Source organism: Mesoplodon densirostris, chromosome 5 (assembly GCF_025265405.1).
Source record: "Mesoplodon densirostris isolate mMesDen1 chromosome 5, mMesDen1 primary haplotype, whole genome shotgun sequence".
NCBI classification, from domain to species: domain Eukaryota; kingdom Metazoa; phylum Chordata; class Mammalia; order Artiodactyla; family Ziphiidae; genus Mesoplodon; species Mesoplodon densirostris.
The window spans coordinates 128,883,376-128,897,216 of record NC_082665.1 but is presented as its reverse complement, the minus strand read 5'-3'; the positions used below and the strand labels follow the sequence as shown (position 1 = coordinate 128,897,216).

The 13,841-nt window shown below is 40.8% G+C and overlaps 1 protein-coding gene across 1 annotated transcript; it reads right to left on the bottom strand.

The window, feature by feature from the left end:
- Window positions 1–6,635: 6,635 nt before the first annotated feature.
- On the bottom strand, window positions 6,636–7,424 carry LOC132490557 (proline-rich protein 23C-like). Its single transcript, XM_060098884.1, has one exon. It carries the CDS (start codon window positions 7,422–7,424, stop codon window positions 6,636–6,638), a length of 789 nt encoding a protein of 262 aa, XP_059954867.1.
- Window positions 7,425–13,841: the final 6,417 nt, after the last annotated feature.

Here is a 13,841-nt window from a genome sequence, read left to right as displayed (position 1 = left end):
GATCTCCCTGTGCTATGAGGCGGCTTCCCACTAGCAAGCTATTTTACATTTGGTAGTGTATATAGGTCCATGCCTCTCTCTCGCTTTGTCACAGCTTACCCTTGAGCCTCCCCATCTCCTCAAGTCAGTTCTCTAGTAGGTCTGTGTCTTTATTCCTGTCTTACCCCTAGGTTCTTCATGACATTTTTTTTCTTAAATTCCATATATAATGTGTTAGCGTACGGTATTTGTGTTTCTCTTTCTCACTGACTTCACTCTGTATGACTGACTCTAGGTCCATCCACCTCATTACAAATAGCTCAATTTCATTTCTTTTCATGGCTGAGTAATATTCCATTGTATATATGTGCCATATCTTCTTTATCCATTCATCTGATGATGGACACTTAGGTTGTTTCCATCTCCGGGCTACTGTAAATAGAGCTGCAATGAACATTTTGGTACATGACTCTTTTTGAATTATTGTTTTCTCAGGGTATATGCCCAGTAGTGGGATTGCTGGGTCGTATGGTAGTTCTATTTGTAGTTTTTTAAGGAACCTCCATACTGTTCTCCATAGTGGCTGTACCAATTCACATTCCCACCAGTAGTGCAAGAAGGTTCCCTTTTCTCCACACCCTCTCCAGCATTTATTGTTTCTAGATTTTTTGATGATGGCCATTCTGACTGGTGTGAGATGATATCTCACTGAAGTTTTGATTTGCATTTCTCTAATAATTAATGATGTTGAGCATTCTTTCATGTGTTTGTTGGCAGTCTGTATATCTTCTTTGGAGAAATGTCTATTTAGGTCGTCTGCCCATTTTTGGATTGGGTTTTTTGTTTGTTTGCTGTTGAGCTGCATGAGCTGCTTATAAATTTTGGAGATTAATCCTTTGCCAGTTGCTTCATTTGCAAATATTTTCTCCCATTCTGAGGGTTGCCTTTTGGTCTTGTTTATAGTTTCCTTTGCTGTGCAAAATCTTTTAAGTTTCATTAGGTCCCATTAGTTTATTTTTGTTTTTATTTCCATTTCTCAAGCAGCTGGGTCAAAAAGGAGCTTGCTGTGATTTATGTCATAGAGTGTTCTGCCTATGTTTTCCTCGAAGAGTTTGATAGTTTCTGGCCTTACATTTAGGTCTTTAATCCATTTGAGCTTATTTTGGTGTATGGTGTTAGGGAGTGATCTAATCTCATACTTTTACATGTCCCTGTCCAGTTTTCCCATCACCACTTATTGAAGAGGCTGTCCTTTCTCCACTGTACATTCCTGCCTCCTTTATCAAAGATAAGGTGACCATATGTGCATGGGTTTATCTCTGGGCTTTGTATCCTGTTCCTTCTGCCCATTATTTAATCAGGTTGTTTGCTTTTTCCTATTGAGTTGTATGAGCTGTTCATATATTTTGGATATTAACTCCTTATTGGTCATCTCATTCCCAAATATTTTCCCCCATTCAGTAGGTTGTCTTTTCATTTTGTTGATGGTTTCCTTTGCTGTGTGAAAACTTTTAGGTTTAATTAGGTCCCATTTGTTTATTTTGGCTTTTGTTTCCTTTGCCTTAGGAGACAGATTAAAAAAATATACAGTAAAGATAGAAAATCAACCATGTACAAAGCTAGTAGGAAGATTAAAGGCCAAAAGTAGTAATATCATCTATATCTACAGTAGGGAGTTTAGGGATACACAAAATAATTAGATGTAAAATATGATGTCAAAAACAGTAATCATAAGGGGAGGAGAGTACAATTGTAGGGTTGTTAAATGCATTTGCGATTTGAGATCAGCTACTTAAAACAATCACATATAACAATAAATTGCTGTATATACATTTCATGATAGACGCAAACAGAAAAATCTATAATAGATGCACACACAAAAAAGAGGAAAGAATTTGAACATGACATTAAAGATAGTCATCAAATCACAAGTCAAAAGAATGAAAGAAGAAAGGAAGAAAAAAGCACTACAAAACAACGCCAAAACAATTAATAAAATGGCAATAAGAACATACACATCAATAATTATTAAAAGTAAATGGACTAAATGCTGCAATCAAAAGACATAGGGCGATAGATAAATAAGGACCTACTGTATGGCACAGGGAACTATATTCAATATCTTGTATATAATAACTTATAATGGAAAAGAATCTGAAAAAGAATATATACATATATTGATCGCTTTGCTGTACACCTGAAACTAATACAACATTGTAAATCAACTATACTTCAATAAAAAGTTGTTTGTTTTGAAAAAAAAGAGTGGCTGAATGGATACAAAAACAAGACCCATATATATGCTGCCTACAAGAGACTCACTTCAGATCTAAAGACACACATAGACTGAAAGTGAGGGGATGGAAAAAGATACACCATGCAAATGGAAATAAAAAGAAAGCTGGGGTGCAATACTTACATGAGACATAGACTTTAAGAGAAATAGACTTTTGTGGTTTTGATTTGCATTTCTCTAACAATTTGTAATGTTGAACATCTTTTCATATGGCTATTGGCCATCTATGTCTTCTTTGGAAAATGTCCTGTACCCATTTTGGGGTTGTTTTATTTTTGTTGTTGTTGTGAGTTCTTTCTGTATTTTGGATGTTAACCCCTTATTGGATATATGATTTGCAAGGATCTTCTTCCATTAGGTAGGTTCCCTTTTCATTTTGTTCCTGGTTTCCTTTACTGTGCAGAAACTTCTTAGTTTGGTGTAGTCCTATTTGTTTACTTTTGCTTGTGTTTCCCTTGCCTGAGGAGACACATAAGTGGAAAAGTGTTCTGCGCTCATGGATTGGAAGAAATAACATCGTTCAAATGTCTATATTACCTAAAGCAATCTTCAGATTTAATGCAATCTCTATCAAAGTCCCAAGGATACTTTTCGCAAAAATAGAATAAAAAAGTCTTAGATTTACATGAAACCCTGAGAGACCCGGAACAGCCAAAGCAATCCTGATAAAAAGAAAAAAGTTGGAGGTATCACACTCTCTGAGTTAAAACTATATTATAAAGCTACAATAATCAAAACAGCATTATATTTGCAGAAAAGCAGATACATAGGTCAATGGAACATAATTGAGAACCTGGGAGTAAACCCATACATATATGGATAATTAATTCATGGCAAGGGAGCAAAGAGTGTACAATGGAAAAGGACAGTCTCTTCAATAAATGGTGACGGGGGAACTTCCCTGGTGGTGCAGTGGTTCAAAATCCGTCTGCCAATGCAGGGGGGACACGGGTTCGATTCCTGGTCTGGCAAGATCCCACATGCCACGGGGCAACTAAGCCCGTGCGCCACAACGACTGAGCCTGTTCTCTAGAGCGCACGAGCCACAACTACTGATCACCTGTTCCACAACTGCCGAAGCCCGTGTGCCTAGAGCCTGTGCTCCGCAACAAGAGAAGCCACTGCAATGAGAAGCCCATGGACTGCAATGAAGACCCCACGCAGCCAAAAATAAATAAATAAATTTAGATTAAAAAATGGTGTTGGGAAAACTGGACAGCCACATGCTAAGAAAAAAAGAAAAGAAACTAGACCACTATCTCACACCACACACAAAAGTCATCTCAAAATGCATTAAAGACTTCAGTGTAGGGCTTCCCTGGTGGCGCAGTGGTTGAGAGTCCTTCTGCCGATGCAGGGGACACGGGTTCGTGCCCCGGTCCGGGAAGATCCCACATGCCGCGGAGCGGCTGGGCCCGTGAGCCATGGCTGCTGAGCCTGCTCATCCGGAGCCTGTGCTCCGCAACGGGAGAGGCCACAACAGTGAGAGGCCCATGTACTGCAAAAAAAAAAAAAAAAAAAAAAAAAAAAAAAAAATGGGCAGAAGACCTAAATAGACATTTCTCCAAAGAAGACATACAGAAGGCCAAAAAGCACATGAAAATATGCTCAATATCACTAATTACTAGACAAATGCAAATCAAACTACAATGAGGTATCACGTCACACTGGTCAGCATGAGCATCATTAAAAAGTCCACATATAATAAGTGCTGGAGAGGGTGTGGAGAAAAGGGAACTCTCCTACAGTGTTGAAGGGAATGTAAATTGGTGCAGCCATTATGGAGAACAGTATGGAGATTCCTTAAAAAACTAAAAAGAGTTGCTATATGGTCCAGCAGTCCCACTCCTGGGCAAATATCCCGAGAAAACTCTAATTTGAAAAGATACATGCACCCCAATATTCATAGTAGCACTATTTAAAATAGCCAACTGGCGACTTCCTTGGTGGTGCAGTGGTTAAGAATCTGCCTGCCAGTGCAGGGGACACAGGTTTGAGCCCTGGGCTGGGAAGACCCCACATGCCGCCAAGCAACTAAGCCCGTGTGCCACAACTACTGAAGCCCGCTAGCCTAGAGCCCACGAGCCACAGCTACTGAGCCCACATGCCACAATTACTGAGGCCTGTGCACCTAGAGCCCGTGCTCTGCAACAAGAGAAGCCATCGTAATGAGAAGCCTGTGCACTTCAACGAAGGGTAGCCCCCGCTCGCTGCAACTAGAGAAAGCCCACGTGCAGCAACAAAACCCAACACAGCCCAAAATTAAATAAATAAATGAAAAAAAATACCCAAGACATGGAAGCAACCTAAATGTCTATCTACAGATGAATGGATAAAAAGATGTGGCATACCTATACAAAGGAATACTACTCAGCCATAAATGAGAATGAGATGATGCCATTTGTAGCAACATGGATGGACCTAGAGATTATCATACTAAGTGAAGTAAGTCAAAGAAAGGTAAATATCATATGATATCACTTGTAAGTGGAATCTAAAATATGATACAAATGAACTTATTTACAAAACAGAAATAGACTCACAGACATAGAAAACAACCTTATGTTTACCAAAGGGGAAAGAGGGTGGGGGAGAGATAAATTAGGAGTTTGGGATTAGCAGATATAAAACTATTATGTATTCAATGTAAAACAGATAAACAACAAGGTCCTACTGTATAGCACAGGGAACTATATTCAATATCCTGTAATAAACCATAACCATGTAAAAGAATATGGAAAAAAAATATATAACTTTGCTGTACACCAGAAAGTAGCACAACAATGTAAATCAACTATACTTCAATTAAAAAATAAAATTAAATTAAAAAATGTGCTAATGAACAGCTGAATCAAATATAAAAGGAATAACAACTTGATTGGCAGAGACCTCTTGCCTGCAACAACAATAAAAAATGGCAGAACAATGGAGTAATGTCTTTAAAGTACTTAAATAACACTTTAGAATTAGGAATGAATATATAATAAAAATTTTCAGATATACAAGACTATGAGAGTGTACTACACAAAACATGTTGAGATTTACAAAACCAAGATAATTTACTACACATAGGGTATAGTGGAAAGAACTATTAAAGTATATTCTTCAGCAAGAAGAAAATTGAGGCTAGACTTTGAGAGTGGAATATAAGAATAAAAAGGTAGAGAGGAAATGGTTAAAGCATGTTGGTGAATATAAATAGTATTGATGTTTAAAAAAACTGAAACCATCTTGTCTTCAGCTTTACCTGTAGATTTTATTTCTTTTATAAAAATGTGAAACAAATATGGTAATTAATTAATGTTTTATTTTTAAATTTTTAAATTTATTTATTTTTGGCTGCATTGGGTCTTTGTTGCTGAGCACGGGCTTTCTCTGGTTGCGGTGAGCGGGGGCTGCTCTTCGTTGAGGTGCACGGGCTTCTCACTGCAGTGGCTTCTCTGGTGGCGAAGCATGGGCTGTAGGTGCGCGGGCTTCAGCTGTGGCTCATGGGCTTAGTTGCTCCACGGCATGTGGGATCTTCCCGGACCAGGGCTCGAACCCGTGTCCCCTGCATTAGCAGGCAGATTCTTAACCACTGCGCCACCAGGGAGGCCCCTAAATTAATGTTTTAAAAGTTAGAGGTTTGATTTACAAAAGAAAAAACTCGGGGTAGAATTTAGAAGGTATGGATAATGTGGAATAGCAGGAATGCAAACATTTTACATCAGTCTCTGAGTCAAAATAACCAGAGGAACAGATTCAAAAAGGAAATGTGTATCCTAATACATGCTGAAAACATCTGATAAAATCCAGCATTTATTCATAATGAAAAGTGAACTTGACTGGAAGAGAACTTCCTCAGGTTAAGAGGAAGCTATGAACAAACATCATACAATTATGTATAGTAACCATCACACTATTTTGCAGCTTTCCAGGAGAGCAGCTCAAAACACCAAGAAAGAGAAAAGCCATGGCTAAAAATCTTTATAAATTCATGGGAAAACATATAACATGAGAAATCCAGTTATTTATTGGTTTGGGGAGAAATAGGGTAGCAATAGGGTATGGTGCTGGAGAGAGTAGAATTTGAGAGAAAATAACTGACGCAAACGAGCGGGAATGGATAGGCCTGAGAATGATGTTTAAAATCTGAACACACACTGTCCGGTATCCCTGGGCAGATTTTCCATTTCAAAGCTGAGGTCTAGAGTCTGCTTTCTTTTCCTGACATAACTTCTCCTGCTACTATAGCCAGTCTGGAGGGGAAAAGGAGTTGTTGGCCCACGAGATGCTTAATTTCCAGGTTGTAGGACATTCAGTGTAAAAGACGCCGGGAAATGCATTGGGCCTCCAGTGTGTGTGTGTACCGGGGTGGAGTTCATTCGGGGAACAGACATCTCTGGGCCTTGCGCTTAGGACCATAAGGGCGTTGGGGGCGCTCGTGAGGACCCGGAATAGGAGAGGGAGGTAGAGGTTGGAGTGGTGAGTCCGGAAAGGGCTCCAGAAGGTGCATGTCCAGGTTGTCGTCGTGGTGAGGAGAGCCTTTCTCTGGACTAGGATTGGGCGCCCAAGGACAGGGCTCTGGGACAAAGCCCTGCGCGCTGGGTCCCGACACCCTTGCGGTGATGCTGCGGAGCTCAGCGACGGAGCCGGCTTCAGCCTCCATCCCAGGCGGCAGGAGCTCGGCATCTGCTTCCTCCCTGTTGACCTCTTCTTGGCGGGCGATCTCTGGGACAGCTGCGCAGAAGAATCCCGGCTCCAGGGCCATGTACTCCCCTGGAGCGCTCAGGAAAGCGGCCCGTTGCAGGCCCTGTCCCCACGGGCCTTCCACGCCCCAGCCCAGGAGGGCCTCGGGGACCAGCATGAGGGTGTGATCTCGGAGAGACACTTGCAGCACGGACGTGGGCTCGGGCTCCAGCAGCACGTCGACGTCATCTAGGGGCAGGTGCAGGGCACAGCCGGCGGGCAGGACCACTACGGAAGTGAGCGCGTCCGCGGCCGGAGGTCCCGTCAGGTTGTCCAGGCTGGGCGCCGCCTCGGACTCGGACTCGGACTCGGGGCCCTCGGGCTCCTCCGTTCGGCGGCGCTTGGCGGGGCCGGGTCCTTCGGTCTGCGGTCCCCACCAGTCCGCAGGGTAGGCACTGGGGCTGCGGGACCGGCTGCCCATGACCTCGACCGACGGACGGCGCCCCCGGGGCCTGGCAGAGGGCGAGGGCCGCGCTCGATCCTGCACGCTGTGACGGGTTTCAACGACGGCTGAGGCAAGCCGGGGCGGGGCGGCGCGATGCGGGGACGGCAGGACGGCGCGGTACGGGACGAGTCCTCGGAGCTCCGGGGCTGCCTCCTGCAGTTGGTCCTGCAGTTCAGGTTTCTAAGGGAACGGCGTCTGGCGCGGGGCTGGGGCTGGCGCCTTCGAATCTTCAGCTCGTCACGCCGATTCGTCTACGCAACAGACAGCGAGAGATGTTACAGGTGAAGCCAGTGGAATCCTAGTCGCAAAATGTCACGCTAAGCTCCGCCCCCTCCAAGGCTCCGCCCCGTAGACCTCGCGGTATCTGTGCTGCCCAACAGCCGGGGCTGTGGTTGGTAGAAAGCTACTGTTAAAGTCCTCCAGGGGCCAGAATACTCGTGTCCTTCATTTTTAGAGAAAAAAAGATACACCGCAAATGGAACTTTAAATATTAATCACCTTTAAGGTTAATATTTTCCTTTGATTTCAGGCATTCTAGAGAAAAAAACCACTCAAATAGACCACCCCCTTGGCAACATAAAACGGACCTATCTAAATGTTCCATGAAGTTCCTTTAATGCTTGGCCTATCATTTCAGAAGTAAATGGAAAATACTCATATATGTTTAGGTAAAGTTCTGTCTTAATAGTAAAATATTTGTGGCAGTTGCTTCCTGAAGATAAAAGCTGTTATAAAATTAAAACAATCTTAGTATAATTAAATTGTTTTATTCAGTATTTATTATATGTCAACCATTCTACTGAGGTTTAAAAAATGATCTTTATTTATTTCATTTTATTTTATTTTATTTTATTTATTTATTTTGCGGTACGCGGGCCTCTCACTGTTGTGGCCTCTCCCATTTCGGAGCACAGGCTCCAGACGTGCTGGCTCAGTGGGCATGGTTCACGGGCCAACCGCTCCGCGGCATGCAGGATCTTCCCGGACCGGGGCACGAACCCGTGTTCCCTGCGTCGGCAGGCGGACCCTCAACCACTGCACCACCAGGGAAGCCCTGATCATGTTTTTGAAAAAGTTTTTTATTTTTATGTATTTTTGGCTGCGTTGGGTCTTTGTTGCTGCTTGCGGGCTTTCTCTAGTTGCGGCGAGCGGGGGCTAGTCTTCGCTGCGGTGCACAGGCTTCTCGTGGTGGCTTCTCTTTGTTGCGGAGCACGGGCTCTAGGCACACGGGCTTCTGTAGTTGTGGCACGCAGGCTCAGTAGTCGTGGTTCTTGGGCTCTAGAGTGCAGGGTCAGGAGTTACGGCACATGGGCTTAGTTGCTCCACGGCTTGTGGGATCTTCCCGGACCAGGGCTCGAACCCGTGTCCCCTGCATTGGCAGGCGAATTCTTAACCACTGCGCCACCAGGGAAGTCCCCACCCGAATTCTTTATTCAGTAAACATCCCTAGCCCCTGGCCTTTGGGGAGATGGATTTGAGATTTGTTCTCCTTTCTCCTTGCTTGACTGCCATGTGAATAAACTCTTCCTCTGCTGCAAACCTCTCTATCTCAGATTTGGGCTTTCTGTGTGTGAGGCAAATGAACGTGGCTCAGTAACAATTACTCCAAATTGTGTCCCCCTCTATAATCACAATTTAAAAGATTTATTCTCAGAGGAGTGGCTACCTCCTAAATTTCTAGCTTAGCCCTTTACATATCCAAACTCCATCAATCCTTATGCCCTTCTGGAAAAATTCATCTTTTCAGTGAAACTTAAACTATCAGTTCTTCCCTTCCCTCCATAACTGGAACTTAAATTCCACAGATAGTCATTTTAATCATTGCTATATTTATATCTTTTTTAAAAATTATTATTTATTGAGGTAACATTTGTTTATAACATTATATAAGTTTCATATGGACAACATTATATTTCTACTTCTGTACACACTACAGCATGCTCACCAACAAAGATTTAGTTTGTATAGTCACCACAGAGTTGGTCCTCTTTATCCATTTCATCCTTTCCCCTCTGGTAGCCACTACTCTGTTCTCTGTATCTACATGTTTGTTTTGGTTTGGTGTGGTTTGTTCATTTACTTTGTATGTTTTTTTAAAAAAAATTTTATTCCATATCTATGTGAAATCATATGGTATTTGGCTTTCTCTAGCTGACTTACTTCACTTAGCATAATACTCTCAGTGTCCATCTATGCTGTGGCAAATGGCAAGATTTTATTTGTTTTCTATGGCTGTATCTATATTGTATATATTGTGTTTCACATGTTCTTTATTCATTTATTGGTTGATGGGCACTGCGGTTGTTGCTATATCTTGACTATTGTAAATAATGCTGCAATGAGCTTGAGGGTGCATAAGTGTTTTCAAGTTAGTGTTTTCATATACTTTGGATAAGTACTCAGAAGTGGGATAGCTGGATCATATGGTAGTTCTATTCCTGAATTTCTAAGGAATCTTCATACTGTTCTCCATAGTGGCTGTGCCAGTTTACATTCCCACCGACACCGCATGAGGGCTCACTTTTCTCCACGTACTCGCCAACACTTTTAATTTCTTGCCTTTTGATAAAAGCCATTCTAACCGGTATGAAGTGATATCTCATTGTGGGTTTTTTTTTTTTAGTTTTTTAAAAATTGAGGTATAATGGAGTTACAGTGTTATGTTTCAGGTGTACAACATAATGATGAACAATTCCTAAAGATTATACTCCATTTATAGTTATTATAAAATATTGGCTATGGGCCCTTGCCTGGAGGTCCAGTGGTTAAGACTCCATGCTTCCACTGCAGGGGGCCCGGGTTCAGTCCCTGTTCAGGGAACTAAGATCCCCGTGTGCTGCGGGGTACGGCCAAAAAATAAATATTGGCTGTATTCCCTGTGTTGTACAATATATCCTTGTAGCTTAATTACTTTAAACATAGTAGTTTATACCTCTTCATCTCTTACCCCTATCTTGCCTCTCCCCACTTGTAACCACTAGTTTGTTCTCTATATCTGTGAATCTGTTTCTTTTTTGTTATATTCACTAGTTTGTTTTATTTTCTGGATTCCATGTTTAAGTGATAACATAACAGTATTTGTCTTTCTCTGTCTGACTTATTTCACTATGCATAATACCCTACAAGTCTATCCATGTTGTTGTAAATGACAAAATTTCACTCTTTTTCTATGGCTGAGTATATACATACACACAGACACACACATGCATATATATATCACATCACATCTTCTTTAGCTGTTCATCTGTTGATGGACACTTAGGTTGTTTCCATATTTTGGCTGTCATAAATAATGCTGCCATGAACATTCAGCTGCATGTATCTTTTCAAAGTAGTGTTTTTGTTTTCTTTGGATATATACCCAGGTGTGGAACTGCTGTATCAAATGGTAATTCTATTTAGTTTTTTGAGGAACCTCCACACTGTTTTCCACAGTGGCTGCACCAATTCACATTCCCACCAACAGTGTACGGGGGTTCCCTTTATTTCACAACCTAGCCAACATTCGTTATTTGTGGTCGTTTTGATGTTAGGTGTTCTTACAGGTGTGAGGTGGTATCTCATGGTGGTTTGATTTGTATTTCTCTGACGGTTAGTGATGTTGAGCATCTTTTCATGTGCCTGTTGGCCAACTGTTATGTCTTCTTTGGAAAAATGTCTGTTCACCTCTTCCGCCCATTTTTGTTAATTGATTTTTATTGGAGTGTAGTTGATTTACAATGTTGTGTTAGTTTCAGGTGTACAGCAAAGTGAATCAGTTATACATATATCCACTGTTTTTCAGATTCTGTTCCCATATACGTTATTACAGAGTACTGAGGAGAGTTGTATAAACTTTTTTTTTTACATCTTTATTGGAATATAATTGCTTTACAATGGTGTGTTAGTTTCTGCCTTATAACAAAGTGAATCAGTTATACATATACATATGTTCCCATATGTCTTCCCTCTTGCGTCTCCCTCCCTCCCACCCTCCCTATCCCACCCCTCTAGGTGGTCACAAAGCACTGAGCTGATCTCCCTGTGCTATGCGGCTGCTTCCCACTAGCTATCTGTTTTATATTTGGTAGTGTATATATGTCCATGCCTCTCTCTTGCTTTGTCAGAGCTTACCCTTGCCCCTCCCCATATCCTCAAGTCCATTCTGTAGTAGGTCTGTGTCTTTATTCCTGTCTTACCCCTGGGTACTTCATGACATTTTTTTCTTAAATTCCATATATATGTGTTAGCACATGGTATTTGTCTTTCTCTTTCTGACTGACTTCACTCTGTATGACAGACTCCAGGTCCATCCACCTCATTACAGATAGCTCAATTTCGTTTCTTTTTATGGCTGTGTAATATTCCATTGTATATATGTGCCACATCTTCTTTATCCATTCATCCAATGATGGACACTTAGGTTGTTTCCATCTCTGGGGTATTGTAAATAGAGCTGCAATGAATATTTTGGTACATGACTCCTTTTGAATTATGGTTTTCTCAGGGTATATGCCCAGTAGTGGGATTGCTGGGTCATATGGTAGTTCTATTTGTAGTTTTTTAAGGAACCTCCATACTGTTCTCCATAGTGGCTGTACCAATTCACATTCCGACCAGCAGTACAAGAGTGTTCCCTTTTCTCCACGCCCTCTCCAGCATTTATTATTTCTAGACTTTTAGATGATGGCCATTCTGACTGGTGTGATATGATATCTCATTGTAGTTTTGATTTGCATTTCTCTAAAGATTAATGACGTTGAGCATTCTTTCATGTGTTTGTTGGCAGTCTGTATATCTTCTTTGGAGAAATGTCTATTTAGGACTTCTGCCCATTTTTGGATTGGGTTGTTTGTTTGTTTTCTATTGAGCTGCATGCGGTGCTTATAAATTTTGGAGATTAATCCTTTGTCAGTTGCTTCACTTGCAAATATTTTCTCCCATTCTGAGGGTTGTCTTTTGGTCTTGTTTATGGTTTCCTTTGCTGTGCAAAACCTTTGAAGTTTCATTAGGTCACATTTGTTTATTTTTGTTTTTGTTTCCATTTCTCTAGGAGGTGGGTCAAAAAGGATCTTGCTGTGGTTTATGTCATAGAGTGTTCTGCCTATATTTTCCTCTAAGAGTTTGATAGTTTCTGGCCTTACATTGAGGTCTTTAATCCATTTTGAGCTTATTTTGGTGTATGGTATTAGGGAGTGATCTAATCTCATACTTTTACATGTCCCTGTCCAGTTTTCCCAGCACTTCTTATTGAAGAGGCTGTCCTTTCTCCACTGTACATCCCTGCCTCCTTTATCAAAGATAAGGTGACCATATGTGCGTGGGTTTATCTCTGGGCTTTCTATCCTGTTCCTTCTGCCCATTTTTAAATCAGGTTGTTTGCTTTTTCCTATTGAGTTGTATGAGCTGTTTATATATTTTGGATATTAACTCCTTATTGGTCATCTCATTCCCAAATATTTTCCCCCATTCAGTAGGTTGTCTTTTCATTTTGTTGATGGTTTCCTTTGCTGTGTGAAAACTTTTAGGTTTAATTAGGTCCCATTTGTTTATTTTGGCTTTTGTTTCCTTTGCCTTAGGAGACAGATTAAAAAAATATACAGTAAAGATAGAAAATCAACCATGTACAAAGCTAGTAGGAAGGTTAAAAGCCAAAAGTAGTAATATCATCTGTATCTACAGTAAGCAGTTTGGGGATACACAAAATAATTAGATGTAAAATATGATGTCAAAAACAGTAATCATAAGGGGAGGAGAGTACAATTGTAGGGTTGTTAAATGCATTTGAGATTTGAGATCAGCAACTTAAAACAATCACATATAACAATATATCACTGTATATAAACTTCATGATAGACACAAACAGAAAAATCTATAATAGATGCACACAGAAAAAAGAGGAAAGAATTTGAACATGACATTAAAGATAGTCATCAAATCACAAGACAAAAGAATGAAAGAAGAAAGGAAGAAAAAAGCACTACAAAACAACGCCAAAACAATTAATAAAATGGCAATAAGAACATACACATCAATAATTATTAAAAGTAAATGGACTAAATGCTGCAATCAAAAGACATAGGGCGATAGATAAATAAGGACCTACTGTATGGCACAGGGAACTATATTCAATATCTTGTATATAATAACTTATAATGGAAAAGAATCTGAAAAAGAATATATACATATATAGATCACTTTGCTGTACACCTGAAACTAATACAACATTGTAAACCAACTATACTTCAATAAAAAGTTGTTTGTTTTGAAAAAAAAAAAGAGTGGCTGAATGGATGCAAAAGCAAGACCCATATATATGCTGCCTACAAGAGACTCACTTCAGATCTAAAGACACACACAGACTGAAACTGAGGGGATGGAAAAAGGTACTCCATGCAAAAGGAAATAAAAAGA